The sequence below is a fragment of the Oncorhynchus keta genome, chromosome 25 (genome assembly GCF_023373465.1).
Source record: "Oncorhynchus keta strain PuntledgeMale-10-30-2019 chromosome 25, Oket_V2, whole genome shotgun sequence".
Taxonomy (NCBI): domain Eukaryota; kingdom Metazoa; phylum Chordata; class Actinopteri; order Salmoniformes; family Salmonidae; genus Oncorhynchus; species Oncorhynchus keta.
Window position 1 is genome coordinate 44,912,987 of NC_068445.1, and position 23,581 is coordinate 44,936,567.

Genomic DNA, 23,581 nt, shown 5'->3' on the forward strand with positions numbered 1-23,581 from the left:
TGGTAGAGCTGGGTCAGGATGGTTGTCAGTGAATGAAGTGGTAGAGCTGGGTCAGGATGGTTGTTAGTGAATTAAGTGGTGGAGCTGGGTCAGGATGGTTGTTAGTGAATTAAGTGGTGGAGCTGGGTCAGGATGGTTGTTAGTGAATGAAGTGGTGGAGCTGGGTCAGGATGGTTGTTAGTGAATGAAGTGGTGGAGCTGGGTCAGGATGGTTGTTAGTGAATGAAGTGGTGGAGCTGGGTCAGGATGGTGGTTAGTGAATGAAGTGGTGGAGCTGGGTCAGGATGGTGGTTAGTGAATGAAGTGGTGGAGCTGGGTCAGGATGGTTGTTAGTGATGAAGGTATGTGGTGGAGCTGGGTCAGGATGGTTGTTAGTGATGAAGGCAGGCAGACAGACAGGCCGGCAGACAGACAGACAGACAGACAGACAGACAGACAGACAGGCAGGCAGGCAGACAGACAGGTGACAGGCAGGCAGGCAGACAGACAGACAGACAGACAGACAGACAGACAGACAGACAGACAGACAGACAGACAGACAGACAGACAGACAGACAGACAGACAGACAGACGTATATATAGACAGACAGACACAGACAGACAGACAGACAGACAGACAGACAGACAGACAGACAGCGTGACCAGATCAATATGACACACGTCAACCCAGTTTGATTGACATTGTGTGGTGAGGGCACTGGTGTGTAAACAGCGTGGACTTGTGTAATTGTCTCTAATCCAATTTGTAATCTTATTTTGGAGTGTGCTGGTAGGCTAGTTGTTATATCTGAGCCCTTAATCGCCATACAGAGCTATCCTCCTCCTCCTCTTCCTCCTACTAATCTCTGCCTAACAGCTTCATTCTCATTGTTTCTCTTTAGTTTTATGAATGAATATGAAGAGTACTCCTTCCTCCTTTTTCTCCTCTGTGGTTCTGCTCCTCCTCTCTCGTCCCCCTGCTCCTCCTCTCTTACCTCCTGCTCCTCCTCTTCCTCCTGTTTCTCTTCCCTCTTCTCCTCCGGTTTTCAGTTGAAGTTCAAGGAAGATATTAGATGTGTAAACGATTGGCTGGTTCAGGTTCCATACTATGCTGTGCGACAGGTCTCTCCTGTTGACTTGGAAGTGTGCCGAGGATCGTCTCCCTACGCTGTTCACTCCGTCGTCCCTCCTTCCTGCCTGGCCTCATTCAGTAACCTCTCTACCAGCTTGGCTTGTTGTGTTGTCGGGGGTAACGCTGTTGCCGGGGACGATGTCTGAGCACATGCAGCTGTCCTTAGCTCTGTGTAGGATCGGCTTCTATACGGTAAGAAATGTATATATCCAACCATCGTCATAACAGGTGGTGTGTTGTGAGTGTGGGGGAAGATGTCTGTTATGTGGGTGTGCTCTTGTTTTTGTGAGTGTGTGTGTGTGTGTGTGCGTGTGTGTATGTGTGTGTGTGTGTGTGAGAGAGAGAGGGGGGAGATGGTGGGGGTGGGGTTTTCTGTATGCAAGGGGGAGCAGGCAGGGAGCCACTGTTTGGTTTATGAATGGAGATTCACTAAGCAGTTCTCTCTCTTCAGTCCAGTCTTCTGGTATGAATGGAGATGCACTAAGCAGCTCTCTCTCTCTTCAGTCCAGTCTTCTGGTATGAATGGAGGGGTCTAGATCCAGTCTTCTGTGAATGGAGATGCACTGGGGTTTCTTCTGGTATGCAAGGGGTCCAGCAGGCACTAAGGGAGCCACTGTTTGGTTTATGAATGGAGATTCACTAAGCTCTCTCTCTCTTCAAGTCAGCTCTCTCTCTTCAGTCCAGTCTTCTGGTATGAATGGAGATGCACTAAGCAGCTCTCTCTCCAGTCCAGTCTTCTGGTATGAATGGAGATGCACTAAGCAGCTCTCTCTCTCTCCAGTCTTCTGGTATGAATGGAGATTCACTTAGCAGCTCTCTCTCTCTTCAGTCCAGTCTTCTGGTATGAATGGAGATTCACTAAGCAGCTCTCTCTCTCAGTCCAGTCTTCTGGTATGAATGGAGATTCACTAAGCAGCTCTCTCTCTTCAGTCCAGTCTTCTGGTATGAATGGAGATGCACTAAGCAGCTCTCTCTCTCTTCAGTCCAGTCTTCTGGTATGAATGGAGATGCACTAAGCAGCTCTCTCTCCAGTCTAGTCTTCTGGTATGAATGGAGATTCACTAAGCAGCTCTCTCTCTCTCCAGTCCAGTCTTCTGGTATGAATGGAGATGCACTAAGCAGCTCTCTCTCCAGTCCAGTCTTCTGGTATGAATGGAGATGCACTAAGCAGCTCTCTCTCCAGTCCAGTCTTCTGGTATGAATGGAGATGCACTCTCTCTCTCAGTCCAGTCTTCTGGTATGAATGGAGATGCACTAAGCAGCTCTCTCTCTCCAGTCCAGTCTTCTGGTATGAATGGAGATCACTAGTCTCTCTCAGCTCTCTCTCTCTTCAGTCCAGTCTTCTGGTATGAATGGAGATTCACTAGTCCAGTCTTCTGGTAGCTCTCTCTCTCTCAGTCTCTTCTGGTATGAATGGAGATGCACTTCTGTCCAGTCTTCTGGTATGAATGGAGATGCACTAAGCTCTCTCTCTTCAGTCTCTTCTCTCTCCAGTCCAGTCTTCTGGTATGAATGGAGATGCACTAAGCAGCTCTCTCTCTCCAGTCCAGTCTTCTGGTATGAATGGAGATTCACTAAGCAGTCTCTTCTCTCACTCAGCTCAGTCCAGTCTTCTGGTATGAATGGAGATGCACTAAGCAGCTCTCTCTCCAGTCTTCTGGTATGAATGGAGATGCACTAAGTCTGGTATGAATGGAGATTCACTAAGCAGCTCTCTCTCTCCAGTCTAGTCTTCTGGTAGAATGGAGATTCACAGTCTTCTCTCCAGTCCAGTCTTCTGGTATGAATGGAGATGCACTAAGCAGCTCTCTCTCCAGTCCAGTCTTCTGGTATGAATGGAGATGCACTAAGCAGCTCTCTCTCCAGTCCAGTCTTCTGGTATGAAGGCGTCAAGATAGGATATAAAGCCGAGTATTAAATGAAGCGGTTTAGCCAATATCTCTGTGCTTATATTGCTGTGAAGATGTTTAAGGCTGAGTTTACACATCTTTTGACCCGTAGTTGGTCTTTTGAACAGATCAGATCAGATCCCGCCCCGCTATTCCCCCATAACTATTCTCCAGGTCGTTGCTGTAAATGAGAATGTGTTCTCAGTCAACTTACCTGGTAAAATAAAAAATACAAAATAATGGTTAAATAAAATAAAAACATTAAAAAATATATTTTGCCGAATAATTGGGCAAAAGATCAGAATTGTGTTGCCTGTGTAAACGTAGCCGTAGATATGGTTCCTAAGCCTGAGGCAGATCACATAGTCTAGTCTAAATCAGCTGAGATACTTTACTGAGTTATATGTTTATCTCTCCCCCTGACTGTCCTATGTGTTGGGAGGCTGATGTCTCTTCAGGATGTGTTTCTTCATTGATTTGATACAGAGCTACATATAGAGGTACTGCGTTGTTGTTTTGTCTTTTGAGAAAGGCTTTCGAAATCCTTAAGCGGTTAATGGATCGGTGAAGCTTTTGCTTTAAAAAAAAAAGTGTTTCTATAGAGGTGATTTGAACAAAAAATTAAACACCGAATGTACAAAACGCAATGAACAACTTCCTATTGAGTTGCCCTTTTGCCCTCAGAAGAGTATTTTATTTATTTATTTTATTTTATACATTTTACAATGTATTGTGGCATGGACTCTGCAAGGTCTCCACAAAGCGTTCCACAGGGATGCTGGTCCATGTTGACTCCAATGCTTCCCACAGTTGTGTCAAGTTTGGCTGGATGTCCTTTGGGTGGTGGTCCATTCTTGATACACACATGGAAACTGTTGAGTGTGAAAAACCCAGCAGCGTTGCAGTTCTTGACTCAAACCGTTGCGCCTGGCACCCTACTACCATACCCTGTTCAAAAGGCACTTCAATATTTTGTCTTGCCCCGTTCACCCTCTGAATGGCACACAGACACAATCCATGTTTCAGTTGTGTCAAGGCTTTAAACAGCATTATTTTGACCCTTGATCTCCTGGATGTAACAAGTGACATCAAGGAAGGATCATAACATTTCACCTGGATTCACCTGGTCGCTGTCATGGAAAGAGCAGGTGTTCTTAATGTTTTGTCAACTCAGTGTATGGCGCAAAAGGTAATGAAGAGCTAGTACTTTGTATTTCTTGCTGAGGCATTGTGTGAATTGGCAGGTGTCTCCGACCGTTATCTCTGTGCATTATGTTGGCCAAGCCTGTAGCTGCCTACCGTAGTCATTCTGTTGATGTAGTATTTGGGGTCATTGTGTTTTTTTGTTTGTAACGTAGATACTTGAGTCCAACTCTCTTGTTGAAAAATACAATCTAACCTACTTGTTACATTCCAGTGATGTATATCAAAATACAGTTGTTTCCCCAACACACCCGACACCCAAAGCTCGTTGACACGTGTCAAACAAGCTACTTTGACCTCAATGTTGTTTCCTAATACAACACCTACCAAAGCCTACTATGAGAAAACGACACTGGCAGCAGGTAGTGAGAGACTTGGCACGCGGCCCATTGTCAGACACGTGAGGGCCAATCAAAAGAGGGGCCATGCGTTCTGCCAGCAGAATGTCATTGACCTTCCACTTACAGTTGTGTCATTTTCCAGAGAACTGCATAGAGCCCGGAGTTCATTAACCTGCTTGACAAAAAAAAATAAAAAATCCCATCGTGGTATAGTGACTGCAGAGTACTGCATATCATTCATTCACATGACTTTATTTTAATAAAATATTTCAGTTGTTGTGTATATTAAATTAGTTTTATTAGATGACTGGTTCATCCAAGTCATCATCTCATCTCTATAGAGCTGCTGTCTGACAAAAATCACTATTTTTAGTAGTTCTTCCCAGTAAATAAGGCATACTTTTATGACTGCTGAATACTATCAATCTTAGGTCATTTATTTTCAGGTGGAAGTAACTCACAAAGCAACTGCTCTCTGTCCCTCTATCGAGTTCTTCTGCCTCTTCTCTGCGTCTCAGACCGGACGTAGTAGGTTATTAACCACACTTTCTGCGCTAAACTATGTAGAACGTTGCCCAGTTGCAAACTACAACTCCCTACTACATCGCACAGTTCGGTTTGGTTTTTGATATTATTTTATCTTTAGAGAAACTGCGCAATATTCAAAATTCAGCTCGCAGAAAAAAAAAGAAGAAAAGAACGAAATGCAATTCAAATAACTTAACCGGACGTTGGTCAATTAGTTGTTTAAAAAATACAAAACAAAAAAAACTATTTTGGTTTAAACGCTCAGCACTAATTATTCAACTTTTGATGATTTAAAAAGTAGCTTAAACATAGACAATATTCATAGCCTTCAGAAAGGTTTCACACCCCTTGATTTATGGGGCGGCAGGGAGCCTAGTGGTTAGAGCATTGGACTACAGCCTGAATTTGAAATGGATTAAATTAACGTTTTTTTTCTCTCACCCAACTACACACAATACCAACCATAATGACAGAGTGAAAACAGTTTTTTTTTTTTAGAAATGTTAGCAAATTTATTGAAAAAAAAAAGAAACAGAAATATCTCATTAACATAAGTATTCACACCCCTGAGTCACCTTTTGCAGTGATTACAGCTGTGAGTCTTTCTTTTGGGAAGTCTCTAAGAGCTTTGCACACCTGGATTGAACATTAGCGAGTAAAATACTGGATGGTATGCACCTGTAACTGGTGTGAAATGGCTAGCTAGCCATTAGCGGTGGTGCTAATAGCGTTTCAATCGGTGACGTCACTCGCTCTGAGACCTTGGAGTAGTTGTTCCCCTTTGCTCTGCAAGGGGTCGTGGCTTTTGTGGAGCGATAGTTAATGATGCTTTAAGGGTGTCGGTTGTTGACGTGTGCAGAGGGTACCTGGTTCGAGCCCAGGTAGGGGCGAGGAGAGGGACGGAAGGAAAACTGTTACATTGATGCTGTTGACCCATGGACTGGTTGCCACGGAAATGGAGGCGATCAAATTGGGGTGAGTGTAACCTGAGAAAACATCCTGTGGCTTTTTCGAAAATACCCCTGTATACGGTATACCGCCCAAGCCTAATTATCAGGGATAGGGGGTGTTTCATGAAGAGTCTACCCAACCAGTCAGGTGGCTATTTGACAAAACAAGACTTCGGAAGTCATTGATCACATTCTTCTGATCACAACGACTACTCAGTCGACGACTCAGTACTCAGTCACACAGCGACTACTCAGTCGACGACTCAGTACTCAGTCACACAGCGACTACTCAGTCTACTCAGTCACACAGCGACTACTCAGTCGACGACTACTCAGTCTACTCAGTCACACCACGACTACTCAGTCGACGACTACTCAGTCAACGACTACTCAGTCGACGACTACTCAGTACTCAGTCACACCACGACTACTCAGTCGACGACTACTCAGTACTCAGTCACACCACGACTACTCAGTCGATGACTACTCAGTACTCAGTCACACCACGACTACTCAGTCGACGACTACTCAGTCAACGACTACTCAGTCGACGACTACTCAGTACTCAGTCACACAACGACTACTCAGTCGACTCAGTCACACAGCGACTACTCAGTACTCAGTCACACAACGACTACTCAGTCACTACAGTCACACAGCGACTACTCAGTCTACTCAGTCACACAGCGACTACTCAGTCTACTCAGTCACACAGCGACTACTCAGTCAATGACTACTCAGTACTCAGTCACACAGCGACTACTCAGTCTACTCAGTCACACAGCGACTACTCAGTACTCAGTCACACAACGACTACTCAGTCAACAACTACTCAGTCACACAACGACTACTCAGTTGACGACTACTCAGTCTACTCAGTCACACAACGACTACTCAGTCGATGACTACTCAGTACTCAGTCACACCACGACTACTCAGTCGACGACTACTCAGTCTACTCAGTCACACAGCGACTACTCAGTCGACGACTACTCAGTCACACAACGACTACTCAGTCGACGACTACTCAGTCTCCTCAGTCACACAGCGACTACTCAGTCTACTCAGTCACACAACAACTACTCAGTCGACGACTACTCAGTCTACTCAGTCACACAACGACTACTCAGTCAACGACTACTCAGTCTACTCAGTCACACAACAACTACTCAGTCGACGACTACTCAGTCTACTCAGTCACACAACAACTACTCAGTCTACGACTACTCAGTCTCCTCAGTCACACAGCGTCTACTCAGTCGACGACTACTCAGTCTACTCAGTCACACAACGACTACTCAGTCAACGACTACTCAGTCTACTCAGTCACACAGCGACTACTCAGTCGACGACTACTCAGTACTCAGTCACACAACGACTACTCAGTCTACGACTACTCAGTCTACTCAGTCACACAACGACTACTCAGTCGACGACTACTCAGTCACACAACGACTACTCAGTCTACGACTACTCAGTCTCCTCAGTCACACAACGACTACTCAGTCTCCTCAGTCACACAACGACTACTCAGTCGATGACTACTCAGTCTACTCAGTCACACAACGACTACTCAGTCTCCTCAGTCACACAACGACTACTCAGTCGACGACTACTCAGTCACACAACGACTACTCAGTCTACTCAGTCACACAACGACTACTCAGTCTCCTCAGTCACACAACGACTACTCAGTCTCCTCAGTCACACAACGACTACTCAGTCACACAACGACTACTCAGTCAACTGCTACTCAGTCTACTCAGTCACACAACAACTACTCATTCTGAGGTCCTGAGGGCTTTGCAGCAGGTTTTCCTCAAGGATCTCTATGCTCTAGGAAGAGTTTTGGTGGTTCCAAACTTTTTCCATTTCAGAATGATGGAGGCCACTGTGTTCTTGGGGACTTTCAAAGCTGCAGAATTTTTTTCTGCAGACAATTCCTTCGACGTCATGGCTTGGTTTTTGCTCTGACATACACTGCCAACTGTGGGACCTTATATAGACAGGTGTGTGCCTTTCCAAATCATGTCCAATATATTGATTTTACCACAGGTGGACTCCAATCAAGTTGTAGAAACATCTCAAGGATGATCAATGGGAAACAGGATGCACCTGAGTTCAATTTTGAGTCTCATAGGAAAGGGTCTGAATACTTATGTAAATAAGTATTTCTGTTTATATTTGCAAAAATAAAAAGGAACAGTTTTCGCTTTGTCATCATGGGGTATTGTGATGTCATTATGGGGTATTGTGATGTCATTATGGGGTATTGTGATGTCATTATGGGGTATTGTGATGTCATTATGGGATATTGTGATGTCATTATGGGATATTGTGATGTCATTATGGGGTATTGTGATGTCATTATGAGGTATCGTGTGTAGATTGATGAAGGATAATGTTTTATTTGATCAGTTTTAGAATAAGGCTGTAACATAACAAAATGTGGAAACAGTTAAAGGGGTCTGAATACTTTCCCAAATGCAGTGTGTCGTACAATATTACATGTTCTAGACACGTTTCATATGTCCAGTTTTCTGAGGGGTTCTGAGAACATGGTTGCCATGGTTATGTTCTAGACACGTTTCGTATGTCCAGTTTTCGGAGGGTTTGTGAGAACATGGTTGCCATGGTTATGTTCTAGACACGTTTCGTATGTCCAGTTTTCTGAGGGGTTCTGAGAACATGATTGCCATGGTTATGTTCTAGACACGGTTCTCAGAACATAAGATGGTTGTGTTTCATGGGAACGTTTGCAAGAACCGTTTCTGTGTATCAGTTGTCAGGACGTCGCCTGATGGTCCCAAAGAAACGTTCTCCCCCCAAAAATGTATTGTTCCATTACACATCAAGCCTTGTTACTGTTGCCAGTTCAATCAAGGCCCTGATTGGTGAGCCACTGATCCAGTAATTGTTCTTCGTCTGCTGGCAGGATTAGGGATACTTACACAGTGCTTTTAACAACGTATTTTCAATTTACTTTTGACACATAATTACATTTGTGTACATTTATACAGTCATTATTATTCAACATGTCCTCACCTGGGATTTGAACTCACAACCTCTTGGCTTGACAGTTTTCCAAGCTTCCTGCTATGGCGCTATGTCCGTGTCACGTATCGGTTAATCTGATTTCGATTTAGGCATACTTATTTCATTTCAGCATTTTAAGGGGTTTCAGTATAGTTGTGTAATGTTGGTGGGGTATATTGTCCTGTTTTAACGATTATACTCCTAAATCACTATGATCAATAACAATTGAGTGTTCATTTAACAGACCTGAGATTTACTTCAAGGTGTATTCATCCTATTGCTTTCACCGGTGAAGTTATTTCAGATCCACCCTGCCTAGCGAGGATTTAAACTGGACTGGACATTGGTCTAAGTATACTGGTCCATTAAGCACACCCCTGGAGATATCCCTTACTGGGACAGTAATTAGGGCGTTTGTCATTGGTGCTGAAAAACTCATTTTGAATTTTAATTTATGGAATATCTACGTAGGCGTACAGAGGCCCATTTATCAGCAACCATCACTCCTGTGTTCCAATGGCACGTTGTGTTAGCTAATCCAAGGTTATCATTTTAACAAGGCTTGTCACCACTGTGTGATCACGCTCTCTGCAGCCGATGTGAGTAAGACCTTTAGACAGGTCAGCATTCACAAGGCCGCAGGGCCAGATGGATTACCAGGACGTGTACTGAGAGCATGCGCTGACCAACTAGCAAATGTCTTCACTGACATTTTCAACCTCTACCTGTCAGAGTCGGTAATACCAACCATGTTTCAAGCAGACCATCATAGTTCCTGTGCTATATTTTAAGGCGCAAGAACACTAAGGTAACCTGCCTAAATGACTACTGACCTGTAGCACTCACATCTGTACCCATGAAGTGCTTTGAAAGGCTGGTCATGGCTCACATCAACACCATTATCCAAGAAACCCTAGACCCACTCCAATTTGCATACCGCCCCAACAGATCCACAGATGATGCAATCTCTATTGCACTCCACACTGCCCTTTCCCACCTGGACAAAGGGAAACACATGTGAGAATGCTGTTCATTGACAACAGCTCAGCGTTCAACACCATAGTGCCCTCAAAGCTCATCACTAAGCTAAGGACCCTGGGACTAAACACCTCCCTCTGCAACTGGACCCTGGACTTCATGACAGGCCGGTCCAGGTGATAAGGGTAGGTAACAACACATCCGCCACGCTGATCCTCAACACGGGGGCCCCTCAAGGGTGCGTGCTCAGCCCCTTCCTGTACTCCCTGTTCACTCATGGCTGCACGGCCAGGCACGACTCCAACACCATCATTAATATGCCGATGACACAACGGTGGTAGGCCTGATCACGACAACGATGAGACAGCCTATAGGGAGGAGGTCAGAGACCTGGCCGTGTGGTGCCAAGACAACAACCTCTCCCTCAACTTGATCAAGACAAAGGAGATGATTGTGGACTACTGGAAAAATAGGACTGAGCACACCCCCATTCTCATTGACGGGGCTGCAGTGGAGCAGGTTGAGAGCTTCAAGTTCCTTGGTGTCCACATCACCAACAAACGAACATGGTCCAAGCACACCATGACAGTTGTGAAGAGGGCACGACACAACCTATTCTCCCCTCAGGAGACTGAAAAGATTTGGCATGGGTCCTCAGATCCTCAAAAGGTTCTACAGCTGCACCATCGAGAGCATCCTGACTGGTTGCATCACTGCCTGGTATGGTAACTGCTCGGCCCTCCGACCGCAAGGCACTACAAAGGGTAGTGCGAATGGCCCCAGTACATCACTGGGGCCAAGCTTCCTGCCATCCAGAACCTCTTTACCAGGCGGTGTCAGTAGAAGGCCCTAAAAATTGTCAAAGGCTCCAGCCACCCTAGTCATAGACGGTTCTCTCTGCTACCACAAGGCAAGCGGTACTGGAGTTCCAAGTCTTGGTCCAAAAGGCTTCTAAACAGCTTCTCCCCCAAAGCCATAAGACTCCTGAACATCTAGTCAAATGGCTACCCAGACTATTTGCATTGAACCCCCCCCCCTCTACACATCACTGCCACTCTCTGTTGTCATCTATGCATAGTCACTTTAATTAACTCTACCTACATGCACATACTACCTCAACTAACCGGTGCCCCCGCACATTGACTCTGTATCGGTACCCCCCTGTATATAGCCTCCACATTGACTCTGTACTGCTGCCCCCTGTATATAAGCCTCCACATTGACTCTGTATTCTTACCCCCTGTATATAAGCCTCCACATTGACTCTGTATCGGTACCCCCTGTATATAGCCTCCACATTGACTCTGTATCGGTACCCCCCTGTATATAAGCCTCCACATTGACTCTGTATCGGTACCCCCTGTATATAGCCTCCACATTGACTCTGTATCGGTCCCCCTATATAGCCTCCACATTGACTCTGTATCGGCATTTCCCTGTATATAAGCCTCCACATTGACTCTGTATCGGTACCCCCTGTATATAAGCCTCACATTGACTCTGTATCGGTACCCCCTGTATATAGCCTCCACATTGACTCTGTACGGTACCCCCCTGTATATAAGCCTCCACATTGACTCTGTATCGGTACCCCCCATTTATATAAGCCTCCACATTGACTCTGTATCGGTACCCCCCTGTATATAAAATGCCTCCACATTGACTCTGTATCGGTACCCCCTGTATATAAGCCTCCATTCATTGACTCTGTAATGTGGAACCCCCTGTATATAAGCCTCCACAAAAACTCTGTATCGGAACCCCCAGTATATAAGCCTCCACATTGACTCTGTACCCTATTTGGTACCCCCTGTATATAGCCTCCACATTGCTTGAAACCTTTATCTGTACCGGTACCCCCTGTCATATAGTCTCCACATTGACTCTGTTCTATTTTATGTATATAAGCCTCCACATTGACTCTGTACCGGTACCCCCTGTATATAAGCCTCCACATTGACTCTGTATCGGTACCCCCTTATATAGTCTCCACATTGACTCTGTACCGGTGGTCCCCTGTATATAGCCTCCACATTGACTCTGTATCGGTACCCCCTGTATATAGTCTCCACATTGACTCTGTACCGGTACCCCCCCTGTATATAGCCTCCACATTGACTCTGTATCGGTACCCCCTGTATATAAGCCTCCACATTGACTCTGTATCGGTACCCCCCTGTATATATTGTTATTTTACTGCTGCTCTTTAATTACTTGTTACTTTTATCTCTTATTCTTATCCATATTTTTTAAACTTCACTGTTGGTTAGGGGCTCGTAAGTAAGCATTTCACTGTAAAGTCACTACACCTGTTGTATTCAGCATTTCACTGTAAGGTCTACTACACCTGTTGTATTCAGCATTTCACTGTAAGGTCTACTACACCTGTTGTATTCAGCATTTCACTGTAAAGTCTACTACACCTGTTGTATTCAGCATTTCACTGTGAGGTCTACTACACCTGTTGTATTCAGCATTTCACTGTAAAGTCTACTACACCTGTTGTATTCGGCGCATGTGACTAATAAAATGTTATTTGATTTGATGTCGTGGCCGTAATTCACCACCATTCAGTGTTTTAATGTGGAATTGTTAATACATTAAAAAAAAAAATCGACAGAACGGCCAGAATAAACTAAATCGAACGTCTGTATATCGAAAATAAGACCTATTTGGGTTTGTAAACCTGAAATGATTGAAATATTTTTATCAGATTGAGGCCTGCTCCCAATGATCTCATTCCCAGTCGCGAGATGCACATCACTTCGCACTGGTAAACTTTTTTTTCATTAGGAAAAATATTCTGTTCTATTTTATTGTTTAAATTACATCGTTTAATTTTTTTTATTTTAATATATATATGCCATTGAGCAGACGCTTTTATCCAAAGCGACTTACAGTCATGTGTGCATACATTCTACGTATGGGTGGTCCCGGGAATCGAACCCACTACCCTGGCGTTACAAGCGCCATGCTCTACCAACTGAGCTACCGATTGGGTCTATATAACTGAAGTGTCTTGATTGTAATAAGGGCTTGTGAAAATAAGAATGTATTGCACATGGGCTTCTACAAGCTAACACACCACCACTGAGGTTATTGCCCTTTTGAAGATTGTGTTCTACGATGTAATCTAACCAGCTGATATTACGGTTCCAGTCATTTCATTTTAAATGGCACTTGAATGTTTATTGACTGATTATATATATATATATTTATATGGGGTAATTTGGCAATTACACTAGTTATCTGTAATGGTTATGATAAATGAGGCATTGTTGCGATCTGTTGGCATATAGATAATACACACATATTATTTTCCAGTGAGGGTCTTGTGTTCTAAAAAAATAGCTTATCTTTTGTTTGTCCAGACACCGATGCAGTGGCCAGCTAGTCATCAGATGTCCTAATACACACACACACACACACACACACACACACACACACACCTTTTTGCTCTGTAGGATGGCCGAGTGACCTGTAGATGGCGCTATATAGTCAGGAATAGTCAGGAATGAGAGCTGTTCCCTGATGCTGTTGAAGGGGATATTCTTCAGTGTTACGTTGTGTTCGTTCTTCAGCATTGGATGTCTGGTTGTTTTCATATAGGTCAGCCGAGGTAAACTCACTCAGAACAGTTAGGGAAAAAATGTGTTTGTGTTTTAAAGGTGTTCACTGTATCTCAGTGCCAGAGGCGTCACTACAGACCCTGGTTCGATTCCAGGCTGTATCACAACCGGCCGTGATTGGGAGTCCCATAGGGCGGTGCACAATTGTCCCAGTGTCTTAGGGTTTGTCCGGGGTAGGCCGTCATTGGAAATTATAAATCGTTCTTTAACCAACAGGCCTAAGTTAAATAAAGGTTTAAAAATTTAAAAAATGTAAAATATTGGACATTTTTCTAAGGCATTGCAACATATGGGCAGTTCATAGGTTGAAATCGTCTAAGGCAAAGTCGCATGGCTAACATCAGACATGAAATAATAATAACATGGGAGGTGGAGGGTGGTGACGACGGGGATCCAGGTTTTCCTCTCAAATCATAGTTAATTTGTATATGTAGCGTAGTGTACACGGAAACAATGAAATACTCACTCTCCTCTCCTAGCCCCGTGTCTCATTTTCACTCAGCGGAAAATTCTGGAAACAGTCAATTGAACGCCAAACAGTATGAAGCTTTTAAAAGAGCCTGGCTGTGTCGTAAAGAACCACGGCTGGGAAACATGACGAATGAACTGATAGAAATAGTGATTCTGGCCAATTGGATAGCCCTTTTCTAGCCTGTGTCTCAGTTGTGTTTGTGTTGTCCTGAGTCTCAGTTGTGTTTGTGTTGTCCTGAGTCTCAGTTCTGTTTGTGTTGTCCTGTGTCTCAGTCCTGTTTGTGTTGTCCTGAGTCTCAGTTGTGTTTGTGTTGTCCTGAGTCTCAGTTGTGTTTGTGTTGTCCTGAGTCTCAGTTCTGTTTGTGTTGTCCTGTGTCTCAGTCCTGTTTGTGTTGTCCTGAGTCTCAGTTCTGTTTGTATTGTCCTGAGTCTCAGTCCTGTTTGTGTTGTCCTGAGTCTCAGTTCTGTTTGTGTTGTCCTGAGTCTCAGTCCTGTTTGTGTTGTCCTGAGTCTCAGTCCTGTTTGTGTTGTCCTGAGTCTCAGTTCTGTTTGTGATGTCCTGAGTCTCAGTCCTTTTTGTGTTGTCCTGAGTCTCAGTTCTGTTTGTGTTGTCCTGTGTCTCAGTCCTGTTTGTGTTGTCCTGAGTCTCAGTCCTTTTTGTGTTGTCCTGTGTCCCAGTTGTGTTTGTGTTGTCCTGTCTCAGTTGTGTTTGTGTTGTCCTGTGTCTCAGTTCTGTTTGTGTTGTCCTGAGTCTCAGTCCTGTTTGTGTTGTCCTGAGTCTCAGTCCTGTTTGTGTTGTCCTGAGTCTCAGTTGTGTTTGTGTTGTCCTGTGTCTCAGTTCTGTTTGTGTTGTCCTGAGTCTCAGTTCTGTTTGTGTTGTCCTGTGTCTCAGTCCTGTTTGTGTTGTCCTGAGTCTCAGTTCTGTTTGTGTTGTCCTGTTTGTGTTGTCCGGAGTCTCAGTTCTGTTTGTGTTGTCCTGTTTGTGTTGTCCTGAGTCTCAGTTCTGTTTGTGTTGTCCTGTTTGTGTTGTCCTGTTTGTGTTGTCCTGAGTCTCAGTTCTGTTTGTGTTGTCCTGCTTGTGTTGTCCTGAGTCTCAGTTCTGTTTGTGTTGTCCTGAGTCTCAGTTCTGTTTGTGTTGTCCTGAGTCTCAGTTCTGTTTGTGTTGTCCTGTTTGTGTTGTCCTGAGTCTCAGTTCTGTTTGTGTTGTCCTGAGTCTCAGTTCTGTTTGTGTTGTCCTGAGTCTCAGTTCTGTTTGTGTTGTCCTGTGTCCCAGTTGTGTTTGTGTTGTCCTGAGTCTCAGTTCTGTTTGTGTTGTCCTGTGTCTCAGTTCTGTTTGTGTTGTCCTGTGTCCCAGTTGTGTTTGTGTTGTCCTGTGTCCCAGTTGTGTTTGTGTTGTCCTGTGTCCCAGTTGTGTTTGTGTTGTCCTGTGTCCCAGTTGTGTTTGTGTTGTCCTGTGTCCCAGTTGTGTTTGTGTTGTCCTGTGTCCCAGTTGTGTTTGTGTTGTCCTGTGTCCCAGTTGTGTTTGTGTTGTCCTGTGTCCCAGTTGTGTTTGTGTTGTCCTGAGTCTCAGTTCTGTTTGTGTTGTCCTGTGTCTCAGTTGTGTTTGTTGTCCTGAGTCTCAGTTCTGTTTGTGTTGTCCTGTGTCCCAGTTGTGTTTGTGTTGTCCTGAGTCTCAGTTCTGTTTGTGTTGTCCTGAGTCTCAGTTCTGTTTGTGTTGTCCTGTGTCCCAGTTGTGTTTGTGTTGTCCTGAGTCCCAGTTGTGTTTGTGTTGTCCTGAGTCCCAGTTGTGTTGTCTTGCCACAAACCCAGTGCTGTCATTGTCATGTCTGTCAGAGTTGGAAAGACGGCACAAAACAGATCTGGGCCTCATCTGAAGTCTGAAATCTGTTTCCCTCGTGTAGACGAGAGACAAGACTATATTATCCACTGGACTCAAAAGAAGAGAAAGATGAACAATGTGAAGATGTTTCAGGCACTGGAGTACGGTGTCCAGAGACTGATACTATGGATGAGACTTAAATAGTCTGAATGACTACTCACACAATTTTTTTGGGGGGGTGAAACTGCGGCTGTCCTAATATGGAATCCGTACTGATGGCCAATAGGGTTACCTTTGTGTTGACTTTAGCTGGATGTTCTGTTCTGTCTTGTTTCTGTCCTGTCTTTGACTAAGTAAACGTCTCTCTTCTTGCTCACCACTGAAAAACAAAAGCCCTTCTTACGCAACCCTTATATACTAGGAACATGTGCCCCTGCGTCTGGCATATGGGTGAATCTCACAAACTTAAGTATTGCTCTTGGTAAATTTTTATGTTTTTTTTTTCTTTTGTGTTTGGTAAAATACCATGTTAAATTATTGTCTATGTTAAAATTAATCATCTTAAGTGTTCAGATTTAATGATAAAAAATAAAAAAAATTAAAATCTCATTACCCCGTAACACTTAGTTAGTTAGAAAAAGTTAGAAATAAATCATACATGTTTTTCTTTGCCTAAGATACAGGAGAGTTATTACAACAATATTTCATTAAAAAAAGACATTTGGATTTTAAGTACATTTTAAATTACATTTCTCCTTACTGTAACATGTGGCATGTTCTTAACTTGTATTTTAAAATTATTTATGTTTTAAAACTATTACTAATATAAAAACTATACACAAATAATTAGCAAAATACACATTTTATGCACAGCTCAAATATTTTGAATTCTTTAATAGTATTCTAGGAATATTTGATCATTTGATTATGAATTTTGGTAATGTGATCCATGTTTACAGTAGATGAGACCGCATTACGGTAATGAGATCCATGTTTACAGTAGATGAGACCGCATTACGGTAATGAGATCCATGTTTACAGTAGATGAGACCGCATTACGGTAATGAGATCCATGTTTACAGTAGATGAGACCGCATTACGGTAATGAGATCCATGTTTACAGTAGATGAGACCGCATTACGGTAATGAGATCCATGTTTACAGTAGATGAGACCGCATTACGGTAATGAGATCCATGTTTACAGTAGATGAGACTGCATTACGGTAATGAGATCCATGTTTACGGTAGATGAGACTGCATTACGGTAATGAGATCCATGTTTACAGTAGATGAGACCGCATTACGGTAATGAAATCCATGTTTACAGTAGATGAGACCGCATTACGGTAATGAGATCCATGTTTACAGTAGATGAGACCGCATTATGTTAATGAGATCCATGTTTACAGTAGATGAGACCGCATTACGGTAATGAGATCCATGTTTACAGTAGATGAGACCGCATTACGGTAATGAGATCCATGTTTACAGTAGATGAGACTGCATTACGGTAATGATATCCATGTTTACAGTAGATGAGACCGCATTACGGTAATGAGATCCATGTTTACAGCAGATGAGACCGCATTACGGTAATGAAATCCATGTTTACAGTAGATGAGACCGCATTACGGTAATGAGATCCATGTTTACAGTAGATGAGACCGCATTACGGTAATGAGATTCATGTTTACGGTAGATGAGACCGCATTACGGTAATGAGATCCATGTTTACGGTAGATGAGACTGCATTACGGTAATGAAATCCATGTTTACAGTAGATGAGACCGCATTACGGTAATGAGATCCATGTTTACAGTAGATGAGACCGCATTACGGTAATGAGATCCATGTTTACAGTAGATGAGACCGCATTACGGTAATGAGATCCATGTTTACAGTAGATGAGACCGCATTACGGTAATGAGATCCATGTTTACAGTAGATGAGACTGCATTACGGTAATGAGATCCATGTTTACAGTAGATGAGACCGCATTACGGTAATGAGATCCATGTTTACAGTAGATGAGACTGCATTACGGTAATGAGATCCATGTTTACAGTAGATGAGACCGCATTACGTTAATGAAATCCATGTTTACAGTAGATGAGACCGCATTACGGTAATGAGATCCATGTTTACAGTAGATGAGACTGCATTACGGTAATGAGATCCATGTTTACAGTAGATGAGACCGCATTACGGTAATGAGATCCATGTTTACAGTAGATGAGACCGCATTATGTTAATGAGATCCATGTTTACAGTAGATGAGACCGCATTACGGTAATGAGATCCATGTTTACAGTAGATGAGACAGCATTACGGTAATAAGCAAATTTAGCAAACGGTACTTCATCAAGAGCAAAAAATATATATAATTTTGAACCATATCAAATTTTATTGGTCACATACACATGTTTAGCAGATGTTAATGCGGGTGTAGCGAAATGCTTGTGTTTCTAACTCCAACAGTGCAGTAATATCTAACCAAGTAATATCTAACAATTTCACAACAAGACACACAAATCTAAAGTAAAACCATATTAACCATATGACGCATTAAGAACAACAAATTAATCATTAACTCCCCCCCCCTCCCATTATTTCATCAAGAGCGAAAAAAAACTATATCATTGTGACCCATATTAATCATATGAACCCCTTCCCTTCCCACAAATACAAATTCCAACCAGCTGTCTCTCCCATCCCATCCACAGATCCACCCCAGCTCCACGAAACATGATGCCCTGGACGCACGTCTAAAATATGACTAGTTTGTCATGTCAATACTCATAAATGTTAACTTTCTTTGAATATGTACCATTTTAAACAATATTTCATTGGTTCTAATGAAATGTGTTATTTTTTTAAAATCATTTAAATGTATGTAAAGTCCTACAAAATGGACCCATATGCATTACGGTAATGAGATTTTTCTTTTTTTAGTAAACATTTTATTTCAAAAACAACAAAAATACGATTTAAGCCCAAAAACAAGTTAAAGAGCCAGAAACCAAGAATAGTGAACTTTAATACGCTAGTAAATTATTTTAGAGGCTATACAGCTGAATTCACCACAGACATGATTTCATTGGTTTCATGACAATCACCCATATATATTATATATATATATATATATATATATCTGTTTGTTCTGTATATCTGTCTGACTCCACACGCTTGTGTGGTTTAACTGTAGCATTGTTTACTTTCATGCCAAATCTAGGATGTCTTCTTTTTATTTACTACGAGGTAATAACTTGTCCTCTGGTCCATCTCTTGTCATCCATTCAAGATGGTTCGGATGGGATACAGACTGTTTTCTATCATCTTGTTCTGAAAGTTATGCACCAACACATGGTCTCTCGTGGCAAACAGACGATTCTGACAGTAGGACGGTGTCTGACAGGAAGACAGAACTTGTTTGTGGCACTAGTTCAGTACTGTTGAAAAGAGATATGCTCCTGTATGGCTGAATTGATAGAACGTGGTGTTAGTAAACACCAGAATTGTGGGTTTGGTTCCCACTGTCTAAGAGGGTTTTGAATTAAAGTGTCTCCTTAAATGGCCTACATCGTTATGCTTAACTTCCTCAGTGGTCTGTCTTGGTGGTCATGTGGATACAGTGGTGTTAGTACTTTTGGTATTTGCCACCAGGTGGCAGCGTTTGCCCTACACATCCACACACTCAGTGTTGCCCACTTGAATGGCATTCGGCTTGGCACACTGTGTAGTGGTGTATCAAATCAATTACATTTTTATTTGTCACATGCTTCTTAAACAACAGGTACCAGTACTGAGTCAATGTGTAGGGGTACGATGTAATAACCTGGCTGTATACACAGTACCAGTACTGAGTTGATGTGCAGGGGTACGATGTAATAACCTGGCTGTATACACAGTACCAGTACTGAGTTGATGTGCAGGGGTACGAGGTAATAACTTGGCTATATACACAGGGTACCAGTACTGAGTTGATGTGCAGGGGTACGAGGTAATAACTTGGCTATATACACGGGGTACCAGTACTGAATTGATGTGCAGGGGTACGAGGTAATAACTTGGCTATATACACGGGGTACCAGTACTGAGTCGATGCGTAGGGGTACGAGGTAATAACTTGGCTATATACACGGGGTACCAGTACTGAGTCAATGTACAGGGGTACGAGGTAATAACTTGGCTATATACACGGGGTACCAGTACTGAGTCAATGTACAGGGGTATGAGGTAATAACTTGGCTGTATACACGGGGTACCAGTACTGAATTGATGTGCAGGGGTACGAGGTAATAACTTGGCTGTATACACGGGGTACCAGTACTGAGTTGATGTGCAGGGGTACGAGGTAATAACTTGCGCCGTATACACGGGGTACCAGTACTGAGTTGATGTGCAGGGATACGAGGTAATAACTTGGCTATATACACGGGGTACCAGTACTGAGTCAATGTACAGGGGTACGAGGTAATAACATGGCTATATACACGGGGTACCAGTACTGAATTGATGTGCAGGGGTAGGAGGTAATCGAGCTAGATATGTATAGGTAGGTAGGGGTACGAGGTAATTGAGCTAGATATGTATAGGTAGGTAGGGGTACGAGGTAATTGAGCTAGATATGTATAGGTAGGTAGGGGTACGAAGTAATTGAGCTAGATATGTATAGGTAGGTAGGGGTACGAGGTAATTGAGCTAGATAGGTAGGTAGGGTAGGTAGGCTAGATATGTATAGGTAGGTAGGGGTGAGGTAATTGAGCTAGATATGTATAGGTAGGTAGGGGTACGAGGTAATTGAGCTAGATATGTATAGGTAGGTAGGGGTACGAGGTAATTGAGCTAGATATGTATAGGTAGGTAGGGGTACGAGGTAATTGAGCTAGATATGTATAGGTAGGTAGGGGTACGAGGTAATTGAGCTAGATATGTATAGGTAGGTAGGGGTACGAGGTAATTGAGCTAGATATGTATAGGTAGGTAGGGGTACGAGGTAATTGAGCTAGATATGTATAGGTAGGTAGGGGTACGAGGTAATTGAGCTAGATATGTATAGGTAGGTAGGGGTACGAGGTAATTGAGCTAGATATGTATAGGTAGGTAGGGTTACGAGGTAATTGAGCTAGATATGTATAGGTAGGTAGGGGTACGAGGTAATTGAGCTAGATATGTATAGGTAGGTAGGGGTACGAGGTAATTGGTAGCTAGATAGATATGTATAGGTAGGTAGGGGTACGAGGTAATTGAGCTAGGTATGTATAGGTAGGTAGGGGTACGAGGTAATTGAGCTAGATATGTATAGGTAGGTAGGGGTACGAGGTAATTGAGCTAGATATGTATAGGTAGGTAGGGGTACGAGGTAATTGAGCTAGATATGTATAGGTAGGTAGGGTACGAGGTAATTGAGCTAGATATGTATAGGTAGGTAGGGTGCGAGGTAATTGAGCTAGATATGTATAGGTAGGTAGGGGTACGAGGTAATTGAGCTAGGTATGTATAGGTAGGTAGGGGTACGAGGTAATTGAGCTAGATATGTATAGGTACGTAGGGTTTAACGAGGTAATTGAGCTAGGTATGTATAGGTAGGTAGGGGGCGAGTCTTTGTAATTGAGCTAGATATGTATAGGTACTGTAGGGGTACGAGGTAATTGAGCTAGATATGTATAGGTAGGTAGGGGTACGAGGTAATTGAGCTAGATATGTATAGGTAGGTAGGGGTACGAGGTAATTGAGCTAGATATGTATAGGTAGGTAGGGGTAAAGGGACAAACAGTAAATAAACAGTAATAAACAGTAGCAGGAGCGTATGTGATGAGAAAAAAAGTTAATCCGGGTAGCTATTTAGTTAACTACTTAACTAACTATTTAACAGTATTATGGGTTGTGGGTAGAAGCTGTTCAGGGTCCTGTTGGTTCCAGGTCTGGTGCATCGTTACCGCCTATGACGGGTGGCTGGAGTCTTTGACAATTTTTAGTGCTTTCCTTTGACACCTCCTGGTATAGAGGTCCTGGATGTCAGGGGGCTTGGCCCCAGTGATGTACTGGGCCGTACGCACCACCCTCTGTAGGGCCTTTTTTAAGAGTTTACCTTTATTTAACCAGGCAAGTCAGTTAAGAACACATTCTTATTTTCAATGATAGCCTAGGAACAGCAGGTTAACTGCCTGTCCAGGGGGCAGAAAGACAGATTTGTACCTTGTCCTGCCTCCCCCTCTAACCACTAGCTCAACCACTAGGATTTGAACCACTTGCAACCACTTCCTCCCCCTCTAACCACTAGGTTACTAGTCCAACGCTCTAACCACTAGGCTACCTGCCCCTTCTAACCACTAGGCTACCTGCCCCCTCTAACCACTAGGCTACCCTGCCGCCTTGCGGTCAGGTGGTGAAGCAGCCAGTCAAGATGCTCTCAGTGGTGCAGTTGTAGAACGTGTTGAGGGTCTGAGGGCCCATGCCAAATCTATACCGGCTCCTGCTCTAGCCTGTCGTGGTCAACTCCAAAAGTCATTATCACGTCTTTATTTCACACAAAAAAAACCCATCTCTGAGTACGAATGCAGATCTAGGATCAGTTTCCATAAAATCGTATTCATTATGATCTTAAAGGCAACACTGATCCTAGATCAGCCCTCTTCTTCTGAGACCATTTGTGAATACGGGCCCTGGTTTTGATCTGAAGTTTCTTGAGCTGCAGTAAAGAATAGTTTCAATAGAGAAGGATATACTGCAGGCTGCATATCCTTCCATCCATCCATCCAGCTCCAGTTGGTTGTGCTTGGCGGCTGAGAGGCAGCAATCTGCTTCTTATTTACCATCACATAAGCATTTTATACATTTGTTGTTTTTCGAGACGTCTGGCTCCGAAGTAACAAAAAAAAAGAAAAAAAGTCAAGAAATGTTTTAATAAAAAACAAAATGAGTTCCAACAGCAAATGTGGCGTGTAAATAAAGGTCTCTGTTGATTGGCTGGCACCCCCATGGAACCCCTCCACCCCTCCCTTCACAGTCAGTGGGAGATGAAGGGGTGTAAATAAAGGTCTCTGTTGATTGGCTGGCACCCCCATGGAACCCCTCCACCCCTCCCTTCACAGTCAGTGGGAGATGAAGGGGTGTAAATAAAGGTCTCTGTTGATTGGCTGGCACCACCATGGAACCCCTCCACCCCTCCCTTCACAGTCATTGGGAGATGAAGGGTGTAAATAAAGGTCTCTGTTGATTGGCTGGCACCACCATGGAACCCCTCCACCCCTCCCTTCACAGTCAGTGGGAGATGAAGGGGTGTAAATAAAGGTCTCTGTTGATTGGCTGGCACCACCATGGAACCCCTCCACCCCTCCCTTCACAGTCAGTGGGAGATGAAGGGGTGTAAATAAAGGTCTCTGTTGATTGGCTGGCACCACCATGGAACCCCTCCACCCCTCCCTTCACAGTCATTGGGAGATGAAGGGGTGTAAATAAAGGTCTCTGTTGATTGGCTGGCACCACCATGGAACCCCTCCACCCCTCCCTTCACAGCCATTGGGAGATGAAGGGGTGTAAATAAAGGTCTCTGTTGATTGGCTGGCACCACCATGGAACCCCTCCACCCCTCCCTTCACAGTCAGTGGGAGATGAAGGGGTGT

The 23,581-nt window shown here is 43.6% G+C and overlaps 1 protein-coding gene across 1 annotated transcript in view; it reads left to right on the forward strand.

The window, feature by feature from the left end:
• The first annotated feature begins 939 nt into the window (after positions 1 to 939).
• LOC127911845 (ADP-ribosylation factor-like protein 15) overlaps positions 940 to 23,581 on the forward strand; it is a 174,542-nt gene continuing 151,900 nt past the window's right edge. Inside the window, exon 1 of the mRNA XM_052479729.1 lies at positions 940 to 1,303. Coding sequence (XP_052335689.1) covers positions 1,088 to 1,303 — 216 coding nt within the window. The 5' untranslated portion in view covers positions 940 to 1,087. The remainder of the gene's footprint in view (positions 1,304 to 23,581) is intronic.